The sequence below is a fragment of the Pristiophorus japonicus genome, chromosome 2, assembly GCF_044704955.1.
Source record: "Pristiophorus japonicus isolate sPriJap1 chromosome 2, sPriJap1.hap1, whole genome shotgun sequence".
In the NCBI taxonomy this organism is placed as follows: domain Eukaryota; kingdom Metazoa; phylum Chordata; class Chondrichthyes; family Pristiophoridae; genus Pristiophorus; species Pristiophorus japonicus.
In genome coordinates, this window is record NC_091978.1 from 37,176,525 (window position 1) to 37,194,612 (window position 18,088).

General features: G+C 45.7%; 1 protein-coding gene across 2 annotated transcripts in view; it reads left to right on the plus strand.

Moving 5' to 3' along the window:
• The first annotated feature begins 221 nt into the window (after positions 1 to 221).
• Positions 222 to 18,088, plus strand: part of immt (inner membrane protein, mitochondrial (mitofilin)) — a 66,150-nt gene continuing 48,283 nt past the window's right edge. Inside the window, exon 1 of one of the 2 annotated variants that reach the window (XM_070866857.1) lies at positions 222 to 511. In XM_070866857.1, coding sequence (XP_070722958.1) covers positions 473 to 511 — 39 coding nt within the window. In that variant the 5' untranslated portion in view covers positions 222 to 472. The remainder of the gene's footprint in view (positions 512 to 18,088) is intronic. The other variant, XM_070866858.1, reaches the window with a different exon arrangement.

The window sequence follows — 18,088 nt, forward strand, 5'->3', positions numbered from 1 at the left end:
CCGGATGGACTTTCTCCACCTCGGGCGGTCTGCGGCCAGGGTCTCCCAGGTGTCAGTGGTGATGTGGCACTTTACCAGGGAGGCTTTGAGGGTGTCCTTGTAGCGTTTCCACTGCCCACCTTAGCCCAGTAACATAACCACTATGCTACCTTCACCCCACATTGCACCTTTGCCTTGTTTGGCTGAGCGGCAGGGGGCGCGCGCATGCGTGCTGGGCTGCGCAGCCTCGGTCGGGGGAGGGACGGGTGTGTAATCTGGAAGCGGTTGGCGCCGGCAGTCCGCGTAAACCGAGAGCACGGAGCTGAAGGCCGAGGGGCGGGCCGTCTGCAAAATACTTAGTTGTTTTTTTTGTCTTATATATATATATATATATATTTAAAATGTTCTAAGCCCGGTATTGCGGAGTAATTTTTCTTCATCGAGCGACATAAAAATCGTCGATTGTGGGGGGGAAGTAAAGCAATCACAAAAAATGCTGAGGGCTCCGTGGAAAGTGGCTCCGCCGCTAAAGGTAGGATGGCGAACGTCGGTCGGTGATGTGATGGCGAATGGTGAGCATTAGTGTGCTGATTCTCCTGTCTCTATGGGGAGCGGGGCCGCCCTTTGCCCTCTCCCTGACAATGAATCGGGCCGCACGGCGCTCCGTCCAGGGCCGTTAACCCAACCGAACTTAGTCGGCCGCAGTGAAGGGGGTGATTGACGTGGGCGTGCACCAATCAGACGGGTCGTTCGCCCCCCTCCGTCTAATCAGCAGCCCGTTGGGGCGGGGCCAGGGACAGTGTCTGCCGGGTAAAACTTATCAGGCTAGGTTGACGTGCAGCCGGGCGGCAATGACAGAGTGGGGATGTTCTAAAGCGCCTGCAAAATGTAATTGGGGGGGGGGGGGGAGTGACACTGTTATTTAATTCAATTTAAAATGTACGACGTCTGGCTGCTACGCCTCCCCCACCCCCCCCCCCTAAATTGGCAACGTAGAGGAAACCATTGTATTTCCAGAGAGAACGGCGTGACCTTGTACGTGAACATAGCAACTTTATACATGTTTGCCAAGAACATGCATGAGTCCCATGTGGGTTTTTTAAAAACATTTTCAGTTCTTAAACTTTTCAACAATCTTGAACTCCCCTGCAGTTCAATATATTTTAGTATGTAGACTTACAGATCTCAGGACACCAGGGAAATAACAGTTCTTCAAAGAGTTGGTAAACCCAGTTAAAAATGTTTTTATTTGTTCATGGGATGTGGGCGTCGCTGGCAAGATGGACATTTATTGCCCATCCCTAATTGCCCTTGAGAAGGTGGTGGAGGCGAGCCGCCCCCTTGAACCGCTGCAGTCCCTGTGGTGAAGGTACTCCCGCAGTGCTGTTAGGGAGGGAGTTCCAGGATTTTGACCCAGTGACAATGGAGAAACGGCGATATATTTCCAAGTTACAATGGTGTGTGACTTGGAAAGGAACTTTCAGGTGATTATGTTCCCATGTGCCAGCTGCCCTTGTCCTCTTAGGTGATAGAGGTCATGGGTTTGGGAGGTCCTGTTGAAGAAGCATTGGCAAGTTGCTGCAGTGCATCTTGTAAATGATACCCACTGCTGCCATGTTGCAATATTTAAGGTGGTAGATGGGGTACCAATCAAACAGGCTGCTTTGTCCTAGATGTTGTCGAGCTTCTTGAGTGTTGTTGGAGCTGCACTCATCCAGGCAAGTAGAGAGTATTCCTTCACACTCCTGACTTGCAAATGGTGGAAAGGATTTGGGGAGTCAGGAGGTGAGACACTCGCCGCAGAATACCCAGCCTCTGACCTGCTCTTGTAGCCACAGTATTTATGTGGCTGGTCTAGTTAAGTTTCTGGTGAATGATGATGTTGCGGAATTCGGCAATGGTAATGCCTTTGAATGTCAAGGAACGGTGGTGAGATGCTCTCTTCCATTACTGCCTGGCACTTGTGTGGCATGAATGTTACTTGTCACTTATCAACCCAAGCCTGAATGTCGTCTAGAGTAGTATTTACATTTCATCTCATCCCATTCTTGACAGATTTCCGAGTAATGTATTACAGTTGAAAGTTACTTTTGTAATTGGGAGCGGGGTTATGTCCCATAATGAAAACTATAGGCGAGACAAGTAGTGGTTAGGCGTACCTTAAAATGAGGTGCCAACCTGGGAAAGCTGCAACACATCATAGGCACTCCCTCGAAGCGAGGATGACTTGCTTCCACGCCAAAAAGGGATGAGTTCGCAGGTGTTTCAATGAAGGACCTAATATTCCAGATACCAAACAACATATTGAAGGGTGGAAGATGCCTGTGCATGGATTTTTTTAACGTGTGGTGGCCGTTGCACACCAGCCATCACACACCAGCCATCACACGGGCTTGACAGAGCTAGGTCTTAGTCCAGTGGCAAGGATTACCTAAGACGAACTGGACACCAGCTCTGCTGTACGGACCGATCGTGCACACATATCGCAGTGTGGGCTGGCCCGTGCTGCCTCTGGGCCCAGATTCGCGCCGCTCCTGGGCCCCGATCACTTCCATCTACAACTGTTCCCGCTCCTTCGCCCATCCTGCTGTGCCTGCCCGCACTGCAATCAGCAACCTGGCTTCGCAGCCGTCGCCCTCCTGCAGCAGCACGCGAGACTCCCTGCAGCGGCATGCAGGAAGGCAGATTATGGCAAAGGATACTTAAAGGATTGATGGTGGATAAGCAATGACAAACATTTAAAGATCACATGGATGAATTTCAGCAATTGTACATCCCTGTCTGGAGTAAAAATAAAACGTGGAAGGTGGCTCAACCGTGGCTAACAAGAGAAATTAAGGATAGTATTAAAACCAAGGAAGAGGCATATAAATTGGCTAGAAAAAGTAATAAACTTGAGGATTGGGAGAAATTTAGAATTCAACAGAGAAGTTCTAAGGGTTTAATTAAGAGGGAGAAAATAGAGTACGAGAGGAAGCTTGCAGGGAACATAAAAGCTGACTGCAAAAGCTTCTATAAATATGTGAAGAGAAAAAGATTAGTGAAGACAAATGTAGGTCCCTTGCAATCGGATTCAGGTGAACTTATACTGGGGAACAAAGAAATGGCAGACTAATTGAACAAATACTTCAGTTCTGTCTTCACGAAGGAAGACACGAATAACCTTCCGAATGTACTGGGGACAGTGGGTCTAGTGAGAAGGAGGAACTGAGGGATATCCTTATTAGGCAGGAAATTGTGTTGGGGAAAGTGATGGGATTGAAGGCCGATAAATCCCCGGGGCCTGATAGTCTGCATCCCAGAGTACTTAAGGAATTGGCCCTAGAAATAGTGGATGCATTGGTGATCATTTTCCAACAGTCTATCGACTCTGGATCAGTTCCTATGGACTGGAGGGTAGCTAATGTAACACCACTTTTTTAAAAAGTAGGGAGAGAGAAAACGCCTAATTATAGACCGGTTAGCCTGACATCAGTAGTGGGGAAAATTTTGGAATCAATCATTAAAGATGAAATAGCAGTGCATTTGGAAAGCAGTGACAGGATCAGTCCAAGTCAGCATGGATTTATGAAGGGGAAATCAGGCTTGACGAATTTTCTGGAATTTTTTGAGGATGTAACAAGCAGAATGGACAAGGGAGAATCAGTGGATGTGGTGTATTTGGACTTTCAAAAGGCTTTTGACAAGGTCCTACACAAGCGATTGGTGTGCAAAGTCAAAGCGCTTGGTATTGGGGGTAATGTACTGACGTGGATAGAGAACTGATTGGCAGACAGGAAGCAGAGAGTCGGGATAAATGGGTCCTTTTCAGAATGGCAGGCAGTGACTAGTGGAGTGCCGCAGGGCTCAGTGCTGGGACCCCAGCTCTTTACAATATACATTAACGATTTGGATGAAGGAATTGAGTGTAATATCTCCAAGTTTGCAGATGACACTAAACTGGGTGGCGGAGTGAGCTGTGAGGGGAACGCGAAGAGGCTGCAGGGTGACTTGGACAGGTTAGGTGAATGGGCAAATGCATGGCAGATGCAGTATAATGTGGATAAATATGAGCTTATCCATTTTGGGGGCAAAAACGCGAAGGCAGAATATTATCTGAATGGCGGCAGATTAGGAAAAGGGAAGGTGCAATGAGACCTGGGCGTCGGTTCATCAGTCATTGAAGATTGGCATGCAGGTACAACAGGCGGTGAAGAAGGCAAATGCTATGTTGGCCTTCATAGCAAGAGGATTTGAGTATAGGAGCAGGGAGGTCTTCCTGCAGTTGTACAGGGCCTTAGTGAGGCCTCACCTGGAATATTGTGTTCAGTTTTGGTCTCCTAATCTGAGGAAGGACATTCTTGCTATTGAGGGAGTGCAGCGAAGGTTCACCAGACTGATTCCAGGGATGGCTGGACTGACATATGAGGAGAGACTGGATCAACTGGGCCTTTATTCACTGGAGTTTAGAAGGATGAGAGGGGATCGCATAGAAACGTACAAGATTCTGACGGGACTGGACAGGTTAGATGCAGGAAGAATGTTCCTGATGTTGGGGAAGTCCAGAACCAGGGGACATAGTCTTCGGATAAGGGGTAGGCCATTTAGGACTGAGATGAGGAGAATCTTCTTCACTCAGAGAGTTGTTAATCTGTGGAATTCCCTGCCGCAGAGAGTTGTTGATGCCAGTTCATTGGATATATTCAAGATGGAGTTAGATATAGCCCTTACGGCTAAGGGGATCAAGGGGTATGGAGAGAAAGCAGTAAAGAGGGAGTGATCAGTCATGATATTGAATGGCGGTGCAGGCTCGAAGGGCCGAATGACCTATTCCTGTACCTATTTTCTATGTTTCTATGTTTCTATGTTTCTATTATCTGAATGGTGACAGATTAATAAAAGGGGAGGTGCAACGAGACCTGGGTATCATGGTACATCAGTCATTGAAGGTACGCATGCAGGTACAGCAGGCAGTAAAGAAAGCAAATGGCATGCTGGCCTTCATAGCAAGGGAATTTGAGTATAGGAGCAAGGAGGTCTTGCTGCAGTTGTACAGGGCCTTGGTGAGACCACACCTTGAATATTGTGTGCAGTTTTGGTCTCCTAATCTGAGGAAGGACATTCTTGCTATTGAGGGAATGCAGCGAAGGTTCACCAGACTGATTCGCGGGATGGCAGGACTGACATATGAAGAAAGACTGGATTGACTAGGCTTATATTCACTGGAATTTAGAAGAATGAGAGGGGATCTCATAGAAATATATCAAATTCTGACGAGATTGGACAGGTTAGATGCAGGTAGAATGTTCCCGATGTTGGGGAAGTTCAGAACCAGGGGTCACAGTCTAAGGATAAGGGGTAAGCCATTTAGGACCGAGATGAGGAGAAACTTCTTCACTCAGAGAATTGTGAACCTGTGGAATTCTCTACCGCAGAAACTTGTTGAGGCCAGTTCATTAGATATATTCAAAAGGGAGTTCGATATGGCCCTTACGGCTAAAGGGATCAAGGGGTATGGAGAGAAAGCAGGATTGGGGTACTGAAGTTGCATGATCAGCCATGATTTTGAATGGCGGTGCAGGCTCGAATGGCCTTACTCCTGCACCTATTTTCTATGTTTTGTTTTGGGTGTCTAATATCGGGCATGCAGACGATGTGGCCCGTCCATCGGAGCTGATCGAGCGTGGTCAATGCTTCGATGCTGGGAATGTTGGCCTGAGTGAGAACACTGACGTTTGTGCACCTATCCTGCCAATGGATTTGCAGGATCTTGCGGAGGCAGCGTTGGTGGTATTTCTCCAGTGCTTTAAGGTGCCTGCTGTACATAGTCCATGTCTCTGAAGCATATAGGAGGATGGGTATCACTACTGCTCTGTAGACCATGAGCTTGGTGCCGGGTTTGAGGTCCTGGTCTTCAAACACTCTCTTCCTCAAGTGACCGAAGGCTGCACTGGCACACTTAAGGCGGTGTTGGACTTTGTCATCGATGTCTGTGCTTGTTGATAGTAGGCCCCTGAGTATGGAAAATGGTCCATGTTGTCCAAGGCCTCATCATGGCTTTTGATAATCAGGGGCTGTACTGTGTGGTGGGGGTAGGTTGGTAGAGGATCTTTGTCTTACGGATGTGTAGTGTGAGGCCCATGCTCTCATATGCTTTGGTGAAGGTGTTGACGATAGTTTGGAGTTCGACCAACAAGTGCGCGCATACGCAAGCGTCGTCTGCATACTGTAATTCAATGACCGAGGATGGGATGACCTTGGATCTGGACTGGAGGCGGCGGTGGTTGAACAGTTTCCCATTTGTTCTGTAGATTAACTCCACTGCGACGTGGAGCTTATTGAGGGTGAGATCGAGTATTGCAGCAAGGGATTGAGAAGAGCTTTGGTGCGATGACACAACCTTGCTTGACACTGGTCTCTACGTGAATTGGGTTTGTGGTGGATCCGTTGGTTAGGATCGTAGCTTGCATGTCATCGTGGAGTAGGCGGAGGACGGTGACAAACTTCTGAGGGCAGCCAAATTTGAGGAGGACACTCCATAATCCCTCACAGTTGACAGTGCCGAAGGCCTTTGAGGTCAAAGAAGGCCATGTACAAGGGTTGGTGCTGTTCCCTGCATGTCTCTTGTATTTGACGCATAGTGAAGATCATGTCCATTGTGCTCCTTAGTGGGTGGAATCCGTATTGCGACTCTGGGAGGAGCTCTTCAGCCACTGGGAGAAGGCCCAAACCCGCGACCTCTACCACATAGAAGGACAAGGGCAATAGGCGCCTACACGTTCCCCTCCAAGTCACACATCATCCTGACTTGGAAGTAAATTGCCGTTACTTCACCGTCGCAGGGTCAAAATCCTGGAACTCCCTCCCTAACAGCACTGTGGGAGTACCTTCACCACACGGACTGTAGCGATGAAAGAAGGCGACTCACCACCATCTTCTCCAGGGCAATTCGGGATGGGCCAGCGATGCCCACATCCCATGAATTAATTTTTAAAAATAGATAAAGCTAAGTTTGGATTTAACTTTGAGGGGAGCAAAGTTAAAGTCCATCTCTGAGTATGAGGCTAATTCTCAATCTGTAGTAGAGGAGAGATGAATAATTAAAGACTGTAGCACTGGTATAGAATCAGTCCATTTGCAATGTTGACTGTTGCTTGATGGGCCTGATTACATTGAGAGTGTCCAGTGACAGCCGTAACATACTACACCAATAATAAATTCAGCAGTGTTCCATAGAATATTTGCTGTTGGCACAATATGATTTGCATGGTTTGGATCTAATTTGAATCGGTAGCTTCACAAAATGATGACTTTTTTTTTTACAATTCTCGGGAAGAAAGTAGTTGAAATGTAGAATTTTAAAAAATAGTGTTCCATGATCAGTTTGCAATCATTAATACTTGTATGCGCCTGTGTGTGTATTGGCATCCTGTGGGCAGCTCCCTCAGCACCTGCGCACACACTCCACTGACTGACGGCCACTCTAGTCAATCGGCGAACACACTCACTGACTGACAGCCACACCAGTCAATCAAAACTTTTTTTTTAATAAACCTCCTCTCCCTCAGGCCCAACAAATGCCGAACCACGGATGCTTCCAGACCAGAGTGGTTCAACCTGTATTTAATTGGAAGAAATTTCTTCTCATTTGGTACTCCTCATCTCAGACCTAAATGGCTTACCCCTTATCCTTAGACTGTGTCCTCTGGTTCTGGACTCCCCAACATCGGGAACATTCTTCCTGCATCTAACCTGTCCAGTCCCGTCAGAATTTTATGTTTCTATGAGATCCCATCTCATCCTTCTAAACTCCAGTGAATACAGGCCCAGTCGATCCAGTCTCTCCTCATATGTCAGTCCTGCCATCCCAGGAATCAGTCTGGTGAACCTTCGCTGCACTCCCTCAATAGCAAGAATGTTCTTCCTCAGATTAGGAGACCAAAACTGAACACAATATTCCAGGAGAGACCTCACCAAGGCCCTGTACAACTGCAATAAGACCTCCCTGCTCCTATACTCAAATCCCCTAGCTATGAAGGCCAACATACCATTTGCCTTCTTCACCGCCTGCTGTACCTGCATGCCAACTTTCAATGACTGATGTACCATGATAACCAGGTCTCGTTGCACCTCCCCTTTTCCTAATCTGCCGCCATTCAGATAATATTCTGCCTTCGTGTTTTTGCCCCCAAAGTGGATAACCTCACATTTATCCACATTATACTGCATCTGCCATGCATTTGCCCACTCGCCTAACGTGTCCAAGTCACCCTGCAGCCTCTTGGCATCCTCCTCACAGCTCACACCGCCACCCAGCTTAGTGTCATCTGCAAACTTGGAGATATTACACTCAATTCCTTCATCAAAATCATTGATGTATATTGTAAGTAGCTGGAGTCCCAGCACTGAGCCCTACGGCATCCCACTAGTCACTGCCTGACATTCTGAAAAGGTCCCGACTCTCTGCTTCCTGTCTGCCAGCCAGTTCTCTATCCACATCGGTACATTACCCCCAATACCATGTGCTTTAATTTTGCACACCAATCTCTTTTGTGTGGGACCTTGTCAAAGGCCTTTTGAAAATCCAAATACACCACATCCACTGGTTCTCCCATGCCAACTCTACTAGTTACATCCTCAAAAAATTTTAGAAGATTTGTCAAGCATGATTTCCCTTTCATAAATCCATGCTGACTTGGATCGATCCTGTCACTGCTTTCCAAATGCATTGCTATTTCATCCTTAATGATTGATTCCAACATTTTTCCCACTACTGATGTCAGGCTAACCGGTCTATAATTACCTGTTTTCTCTCTCCCTCCTTTTTTAAAAAGTGGTGTTACATTAGCTACACTCCAGTTCATAGGAATTGATCCAGAGTCGCTGGACTGTTGGAAAATGATCACCAATGCATCCACTATTTCTAGGGCCACTTCCTTAAGTACTCTGGGATGCAGACTATCAGGTCCCGGGGATTTATCTGCCTTCAATCCCATCAATTTCCCTAACCAATTTCCTGACTAATAAGGATTTCCTTCAGTTCCTCCTTCTCACTAGACCCTCAGTCCGCTAATATTTCCGGAAAGGTTATTTGTGTCTTCCTTCATGAAGACAGAACCAAAGTATTTGTTCAACTGGTCTGCCATTTCTTCCCCATTAAAATTCACCTGAATCTGACTGCAAGGGACCTACATTTGTCTTCACTAATCTTTTTCTCTTCACATATCTATAGAAGCTTTTGCAGTCAGTTTTTATGTTCCCAGCAAGCTTTCTCTGTACTCTATTTTCCCCCTCATAATTAAACCCTTTGTCCTCCTCTGCTGAATTCTAAATTTCTCCCAGTCTTCAGGTTTGCTGCTTTTTCTGACCAATTTATATGCCTCTTCCTTGGATTTAACACTATCCTTAATTTCTCTTGTGAGCCACGGTTGAGCCACCTTCCCCGTTTTATTTTTACTCCAGACAGGGATATACAATCGTTGAAGTTCATCCATGTGATCTTTAAATGTTTGCCATTGTCTATCCACCATCAACCCTTTAAGTATCATTCGCCAGTCTATTCTAGCCAATTCACGTCTCATACCATCAAAGTTACCTTTCCTTAAGTTCAGGACCCTAGTCTCTGAATTAACTGTGTCACTCTCCATCTTAACAAAGAATTCTACCATATTATGGTCACTCTTCCCCAAGGGGCTTCGCAAAACAAGATTGATAATTAGTCCTTTCTCATTACACATCACCCAGTCTGGGATGGCCAGCCCTCTAGTTGGTTCTTCGACATGTTGGTCTAGAAAACCATCCCTAATACACTTCAGGAAATCATCCTCCACCGTATTGCTACCAGTTTGGTTAGCCCAATCTATATGTAGATTAAAGCCCATGATGACTGCTGTACCTTTATTGCACGCATCCCTAATTTCTTGTTTGATGCTGTCCCCAACCCCTCTACTACTGTTTGGTGGTCTATACACAACTCCCACTAGCATTTTCTGCCCTTTGGTATTCTGCAGCTCCACCCATACAGATTCCACATCGTCCAAGCTAATGTCCTTCCTTACTATTGCGTTAATTTCCTCTTTAACCAGCAACACTACCCCACCTCCTTTTCCTCTCTGTCTATCCTTCCTGAAAGTTGAATACCCCGGATGTTGAGTTCCCAGCCTTGGTCACCCTGGAGCCATGTCTCTGTGATGCCAATGATATCTTATTCATTAATTGCTGCCTGTGCAGTTAATTCGTTCACCTTATTATGAATACTCCTCGCATTGAGGCACTGAGCCTTCAGGCTTGTCTTTTTAACACACTTTGCCCTTTTTGAAATTTTGCTGTAATGTGGCCCTTTTTGATTTTTGCCTTGGGTTTCTCTGCCCTCCACTTTTACTTTTCTTCTTTCTATCTTTTGCTTCTGCCCCCATTTTATTTCCCTCTGTCTCACTGCATAGGTTCCCATCCCCCTGCCATGTTAGTTTAACCCCTCCCCAACCATACTAGCAAACACTCCCCCCGAGGAAATTGGTTCCGATCCTGCCCAGGTGCGGACCGTCCAGTTTGTACTGGTCCCATCTCCCCCAGAACCGGTTCCAATGTCGCAGGAATTTGAATCCCTCCCTTCTGCACCACTCTTCAAGCCACAAATTCATCTGAGCTATCCTGCGATTCCTGCTCTGACTAGCACGTGGCACTGGTAGCAATCCTGAGATTACTACCTTTGAGATCCTACTTTTAAATTTTAACTCCTAGCTCCCTAAATTCAGCTTGTAGGGCCTCATCCCATTTTTACCCATATTTTGTATGGTAGAAGCCATTAAAAACATCCCAATAAAGGATAATCAAGGGGCTATAGGGAGGGAGGAACTTGAAACAATCACTCTCACTAAAGAAGTACTCAGTAAAATAATGGGACTAAAGGTGGACAAGTCCCCTGGACCTGATGGCTTACATCCTAGGGCCTTAAATAAGTGGCTGCAGAGAGATTGGATGCATTGGTTGTAATCTACGTAAATTCCCTGGATTCTGGGGAGGTCCCAGCGGATTGGAAAACCGCAAATGTAACGCCCCTATTTAAAAAAGGAGGCAGACAGAAAGCAGGAAGCTATAGACCAATTAGCCTAACATCTGTTGTTGGGAAAATGCTGCAGTCCATTATTAAGAAAGCCGTAGCAGGACATTGAATTATGCTTTTCCAAATCAAGCAGAGTCAACATGATTTTATGAAAGGGAAATCATGTTTGACAAATTTGCTGGAGTTCTTTGTGGATGTAACGAGCAGGGTGAATAAGCGGGAACCAGTGGATGTACTTTATTTGGATTTCCAGAAGGCATTTGATAAGGTGCCACATAAAAGGTTACTACACAAGATAAAAGTTCGCGGGGTTGGGGGTAATATATTAGAAACATAGAAAATAGATGTAGGAGCAGGCCGTTCGTCCCATCGAGTCTGCACCGCCATTCAATATGATCATGGCTGATCATTCAACCTCAGTCCCCAGCCCAGCCTTCTCTCCATACCCCTGATCCCTTGAGCAGTATGGGCCACATCTAACTCCCTTTTGAATATGTCCAACGAACTGGATGCAACAACTTTCTGTGGCAGAGAATTCCACAGGTTCACAACTCTGGGTGAAAAAGTTTCTCCTCATTTCGGTCCTATATGGCTTACCCCTTATCCTTAGACTATGTCCGCTGGTTCTGAACTTCCCCAACATCGGGGACATTCTTCTTGCATCTAACCTGTCCAGTCCCGTCAGAATTTTATACATTTCTATGAGATCCCCTTTCATTCTTCTAAATTCCAGTGAGTATAAGCCTAGCCGATCCAGTCTGACTTCATATGTCAGTCCTGCCATCCTGGGAATCAGTCTGGTGAACCTTCGCTGCACTCGCTCAATAGCAAGTACATCCTTCCTCAGATTAGGTGACGAAAACGGCACACAATACTCAAGGTGTGGTCTCACCAAGGCCCTGTACAACTACAGCAAGATCGCCATGCTCCTATACTCAAATCCCCTCGCTATGAAGGCCAACATGCCATTTGCTTTCTTTACTGCCTGCTGTACCTGCATGCCTACCTTCAATGACTGATGTACCATGATACCCAGGTCTCGTTGCACCTCCCCTTTTACTAATCTGTCACCATTCAGATAATATTCTGCCTTCCTGTTATTGCCACCAAAGTGGATAACCTCACATTTATCCACATTATACTGCATCTGCCATGCATTTTTCCATTCACCTAACCTGTCCCCCTGCAGCCTCTTAGCACCCTCCTCCCAGCTTGCACTGCCACCCAGCTTAGTGTCTTCTGCAAATTTGGAGCTATTACATTCAATTCCTTGTCTAAATCATTAATGTATATTGTAAATAGCTGGGGTCCCAGCACTGAACCCTGCGGCACCCCACTGGTCATTGCCTGCCATTCTGAAAAGGACCCGTTTATTCCCCTCTTTGCTTCCTGTCTGCCAACCATTTCTCTATCCACGTCAATACATTACCCCAGTACCATGCGCCTTAATTTTGCACACTAATCTCTTGTGTGGGACCTTGTCAAAAGGCTTTTGAAAGTCCAAATACACCATATCCACTGGTTCTCCCTTATCCACTCTACTTGTTACATCCTCAAAAACTCTAGAAGATTTGTCAAGCATGATTTCCCTTTCATAAATCCATGCTGACTTGGACCGATCCTGTCACAGCTTTCCAAATGCGCTGCTATTACATCTTTAATAATTGACTCCAGCATTTTCCCCACCACCGATGTCCGGCTAACCGGGCTATAATTCCCTGTTCTCTCTCCCTCCTTTTTTTAAACGTGGGGTTACATTAGCTACCCTCCAATCCATCGGAACTGATCCAGAGTCCATGGAATGTTGGAAAATGACCACCACTGCATCCACTATTTCTAGGGCCACTTCCTTAAGTACTCTGGGATGCAAACTATCAGGCCCTGGGAAAAAGATTAGTGAAGACTAATGTAGGGCCCTTGCAGTCAGAATCAGGTGAATTTATAATGGGGAACAAGGAAATGGCAGACCAATTGAACAAATATTTTGGTACTGTCTTCACTAAGGAAGACACGAATAACCTCCAGAAAATACTAGGGGGCCTTCAGTCCCTTCATTTTCCACAACACCATTTCCTGACTAAAAAGGATTTCCCTTAGTTCTCCCTTCTCGCTAGACCCTCGGTCCCCTACTATTTCCGGGAGGTTATTCATGTCTTCCTTCGTGAAGACCGAACCAAAATATTTGTTCAATTGGTCTGCCATTTCCTTGTTCCCCATTATAAATTCACCTGATTCTGACTGCAAGGGACCTACATTAGTCTTCACATATCTATAGAAGCTTTTGCAGTTTTTATGTTCCCTGCAAGCTTACTCTCGTACTCTATTTCCCTCTCTTAATTAAACCCTTAGTCCTCCTCTGCTGAATTCTAAATTTCTCCCAGTTCTCAGGTTTGCTGCTTTTTCTGGCCAATTTATATGCCTCTTCCTTGGATTTAACACTTTCCCTAATTTCCCTTGTTAGCCACGGTTGAGCCACCTTCTCTTTATTTTTTACATCACACAGGGATGTACAATTGTTGTAGTTCATCCATGTGATCTTTAAATGTCTGCCATTGCCTATCCACCGTCAACCCTTTAAGTATCATTCGCCAATCTATCCTAGCCAATTCACATCTCCTAGCATCAAAGTTACCTTTCCTTAAGTTCAGGATCCTAGTCTCTGAATTAATTGTGTCACTCTCCATCTTAATAAAGAATTCTACCATATTATGGTCACTCTTCCCCAAAGGGCCTTGCACGACCAGATTGCTAATTAATCCTCTCTCGTTACACAAGACCCAGTCTAGGATGGCCTACTCTCTAGTTGGTTCCTCGACATATTGGTCTAGAAAACCATCCCTTATACACTCCAGGAACAACTCCTCCACAGTATTGCTATCAGTTTGGTTAGCCCAATCAATATGTAGATTAAAGTCGGCCATGATAACTGCTGTACACTGTGTCCCTAATTTCCTGTTTGATGCCGTCCCCAACTTCCCTACTACTGTTTGGTGGTCTGTACACAACTCCCACTAATGATTTCTGCCCTTTGTTGCTTCGCAGCTCTACCCATATAGATTCCAAATCATCCACGCTAATGTCCTTCCTTAATATTGCGTTAATCTCCTATTTAACCAGTAAACCTACCCCACCTCCTTTTCCTTCCTGTCTATCCTTCCTGAATATTAAATGCCCCTGGATGTTGAGTTCCCAGCCTTGGTTACCCTGGAGCCATGTCTCCGTAATCCCAATTACATCATATCCGTTAACAGCGATCTGCGCAGTTAATTCATCCACCTTATTACGAATGCTCCTCGCATTGAGACACAGAGCCTTCAGACTTGTTTGTTCAACACTTTGTCCTTTTAGAATTGTGTTGTAATGTGGCCCTTTTTGATTTTTGCCCTTGATTTCTCTGCTCTGCACTCTTGTTTTTCTCCTTCCTACCTTTTGCTTCTGCTCCCTTTTTACTTCCCTCTGTCTCCCTGCATAGACTCCCATCCCCCTGCCATTTTAGTTTAAACCCCCCCCGGACAGCACTAGCAAACACTCTGCCTAGGACATCGGTTCCGGTTCTGCCCAGGTGCAGACTGTCCGGTTTGTACTGGTCCCACCTCCCCCAGAACCGGTTCCAATGTCCCAGGAATTTGAATCCCTCCCCCTTGCACCATTCCTCAAGCCACATATTCATCTGAGCTATCCTGCAATTCCTGCTCTGACTAACACGTGGCACTGGTAGCAACCTGAGATTACTACCTTTTGAAGTCCCACTTTTTAATTTAACTCCTAGCTCCCTAAATTCAGCTTGTAGGACCTCATTCTGTTTTTTACCTATATCGTTGGTACCTTTCTGCACCACGACAGCTGGCTGTTCACCCTCCCCCCTCCAGAATGCGCTGCAGCCGCTCCGAGACATCCTTGACCCTTGCACCAGGGAGGCAACATACCATCCTGGAGTCTCGTTTGCGGCCGCATAAACGCCTGTCTATTCCCCTTACAAACAATCCCCTATCACTATAGCTCTCCCACTCTTTTTCCTGCCCTCCTCTGCAGTAGAGTCACCCTTGGTGCCATGGAATTGGGTGCTGCTGCCTTCCCCTGCTGAGCCACCTCCCTCAACAGTAACCAAAACGGTGTATCTGTTTTGGAGGTGACCGCAGGGGACCCCTGCACTACCTGCCTTCCCTCGCTCTTCCTGATGGTCACCCATTCCCTATCTGGTTGTGCAATCTTTACCTACGGTGTGACTAACTCACTAAACGTGCTAATCACGACATCCTCAGCATCGCAGATGCTCCAGAATGAATCCATCCGCAGCTCCAGCGCTGCAATGTGGTCTGTTAGGAGCTGCAGCCGGATACACTTCCCGCACATGTAGTAGTCAGGGACACTGGTAGTGTCCCTGATTTCCCACATAGCACAGGAGGAGCATGACATGGGTTTGGGCTCTCCTGCCATGACTTAACCTTGAGATTAACTTAATTTGTAACAATGCCAAAGGTTTCTTACTGTTAAGAAAAATAAAAGATCAAATACTCACTAACCAGCCAATCACTTACCCGCTTGGTTGTGATGTCCCACTTCGATTTCTTCTTACTACTTTGTTTACCTTCTGTCCCTGTCCCTGCACCAGCTAGCCTCCTCCGACTCTCGGGCCTTTATAGGCCGCTCGACTGCCCGAATTTCCGCTCCTGTGGCCGCCTCCTCCGACTCTCGGGCCTTTATAGGCCACTTGACTGCCCAAACCCTCGCTCCTGTCTGCAGTCTGGGGTATATTAGCATGGATAGAGGATTGGCTAGCTAACAGAAAACAGAGTTTCGGGATAAATAGGTCATTTTCCGTTTGGCAAACAGTAACTAGTGGGGTGCCACAGGGACCGGTGCTGAGTCCTCAACTATTTACAATCTATATTAATGATTTGTATGAAGAGACCGAGTGTAATGTAGCTAAGTTTGCTGATGGTACAAAGATGGGTGGGAAAGCAAGTTGTGAGGAGGACGCACAAAAATCTGCAAAGGGATATTGACAGGATAAGTGAGTGGGCAAAAATTTTGCAGATGGAGTATAATGTGGGAAAATGTGAGATTATCCACTTTGGCAGAATAAATAAAGCAAATTATTATTTAAATGGAGAAAAATTATAAAATGCTGCAGTACAGAGGGACCTGGGGGTCCTTGTGCATGAAACACACAAAGTTATTATGCAGGTACATCAAGTAACCAGGAAGGCAAATGGAATGTTGGCCTTTATTGCAAGGGGGATGGAGTATAAAAGCAGAGAAGTCCTGTTACAATTGTACAGGGTATTGGTGATGCCACACCTAGAGTACTGCGGATAGCTTTGGTCTTCTTATTTAAGGAGGAATGTACTTGCATTGGAGGCAGTTCAGAGAAGGTTCACTGGGTTGATTCCTGAGATGAAGGGTTTGACTTATGAAGAAAGGTTGAGTAGGTTGGGCCTGTACTCACTGGAGATTAGAGGAATGAGAGGTGATCTTATTGAAATATATAACATAATGAGAGAGCTCAACAAGGTAGATGCAGAGAGGATGTTTCCCCTTGTGAGGAAATCTAGAACTAGGGGCATAGTTTCAGAATAAGGGGTCACCCACTTAAAACTGAAATGAGGAGGAATTTCTTGTAAATCTGTGGAATTCTCTGCCCCAGAGAGTTGTGGAGGCTGGGTCATTGAATATATTTAAGGCGGAGATAGACAGATGTTTGAGCGATAAGGGAGTGAAGGGTTATGGGGAGCGGGCAGGGAAGTGGAGCTGAACCCATAATCAGATCAGCCATGATCTTATTGAATAGTGGAGCAGGCTCGAGAGGCCAAATGGCCTACTCCTGCTCCTATTTCTTATGTAGACATTTTATTGGCTGTCTCTTGCTGCCAGGCACAGTATTACTGAGCAGAGCTTGATTGTTGGTCAGGCTATAACTTATCTTCTGCCTGTTTGGCTGACAAGCTTAAAAAACAAGTATGTATGTATGTATCCGTCAACTCATAATCGTAATTTGCCTGATAGAAGTATTATGAATTCTGGAATAATCTACTCGGTTCTGTGAAATACCAACTTTGCCTCTGCAGTCTTGTACATTACCTTGTTTGCGCCTGCTATGTGTATGCATACTGTTAATTTATCTAGTTTTGTGTGCTGGGGCTACTTTCCTGCACGTTACCCAGTGTTTGAGAGTTGGCCCTTTTGATGATCTGAAAACCGTGCATTTCAAGAATTGGTCATTAGAATATTTTTTATTACTCCACACATTCTAGCTTTAATTCCAAGAATTAGGATGTTCAAGATGTTGGACAAAATGTTCTATAGATAGTTGAAATCCTGTGTGTACAAAGATAGAAGGCACTCTGCATGCCATGTCCAATCTAATCTCTCCCATGCTTAAGTATCCTGAATTCCCTCAGTGTCTGTTCATGTGCACATTTTGGCTGCCAATCTGGACCCAAGCCCATTACAGGTAGAACATCTGAAAACCGGACATTACAGATTGCAGGAGTCGACATCCGTACTCCGGAAATAGGTTTTGAAAACCGGACTTTTTGTTAACGGTGCATGAGTCGTCTAGAATTCGGAAATCTGTTCCAAAAAACGGAATTTTTTTTTAAGGGCGTATGAAGCAATGAGCTGTCCTTGTGCGAATGGCCTTGTAGAAGTCTGAAACATCGTCCCATGTCATTAAAGAAAACTGGCTCAATGAGTACCTCATTAACATACCAATTCCCTCTTTGTCCAAGGGGCTTTAAGCATTTCCCCAAGTTGAATGCAACCAGAAAGTTATATCTTTGTAAATTAACTCTCAAAGACCAAACCTGAGATTATAGTGGAATCCTGTTCCTGCTTTTAAAAAGATCTCCTAAATCCATTAACCATTTCACGCCTGCTAGAAAAATAAACATTCCTGTACAGAGAAAAGAGCACTGGAAGTTTCCCGAGTCCATTGAAATATATATTAACACCATAAAACTCGGCCCAGGGGTTTCTGGATTCGAGACTTCGGATTTCTATTCCGAAATCCAGAAAAAACGGAATAGCCTCGTCCCGCAATTTCCGGATTTCGGAGGTTGTACCTGT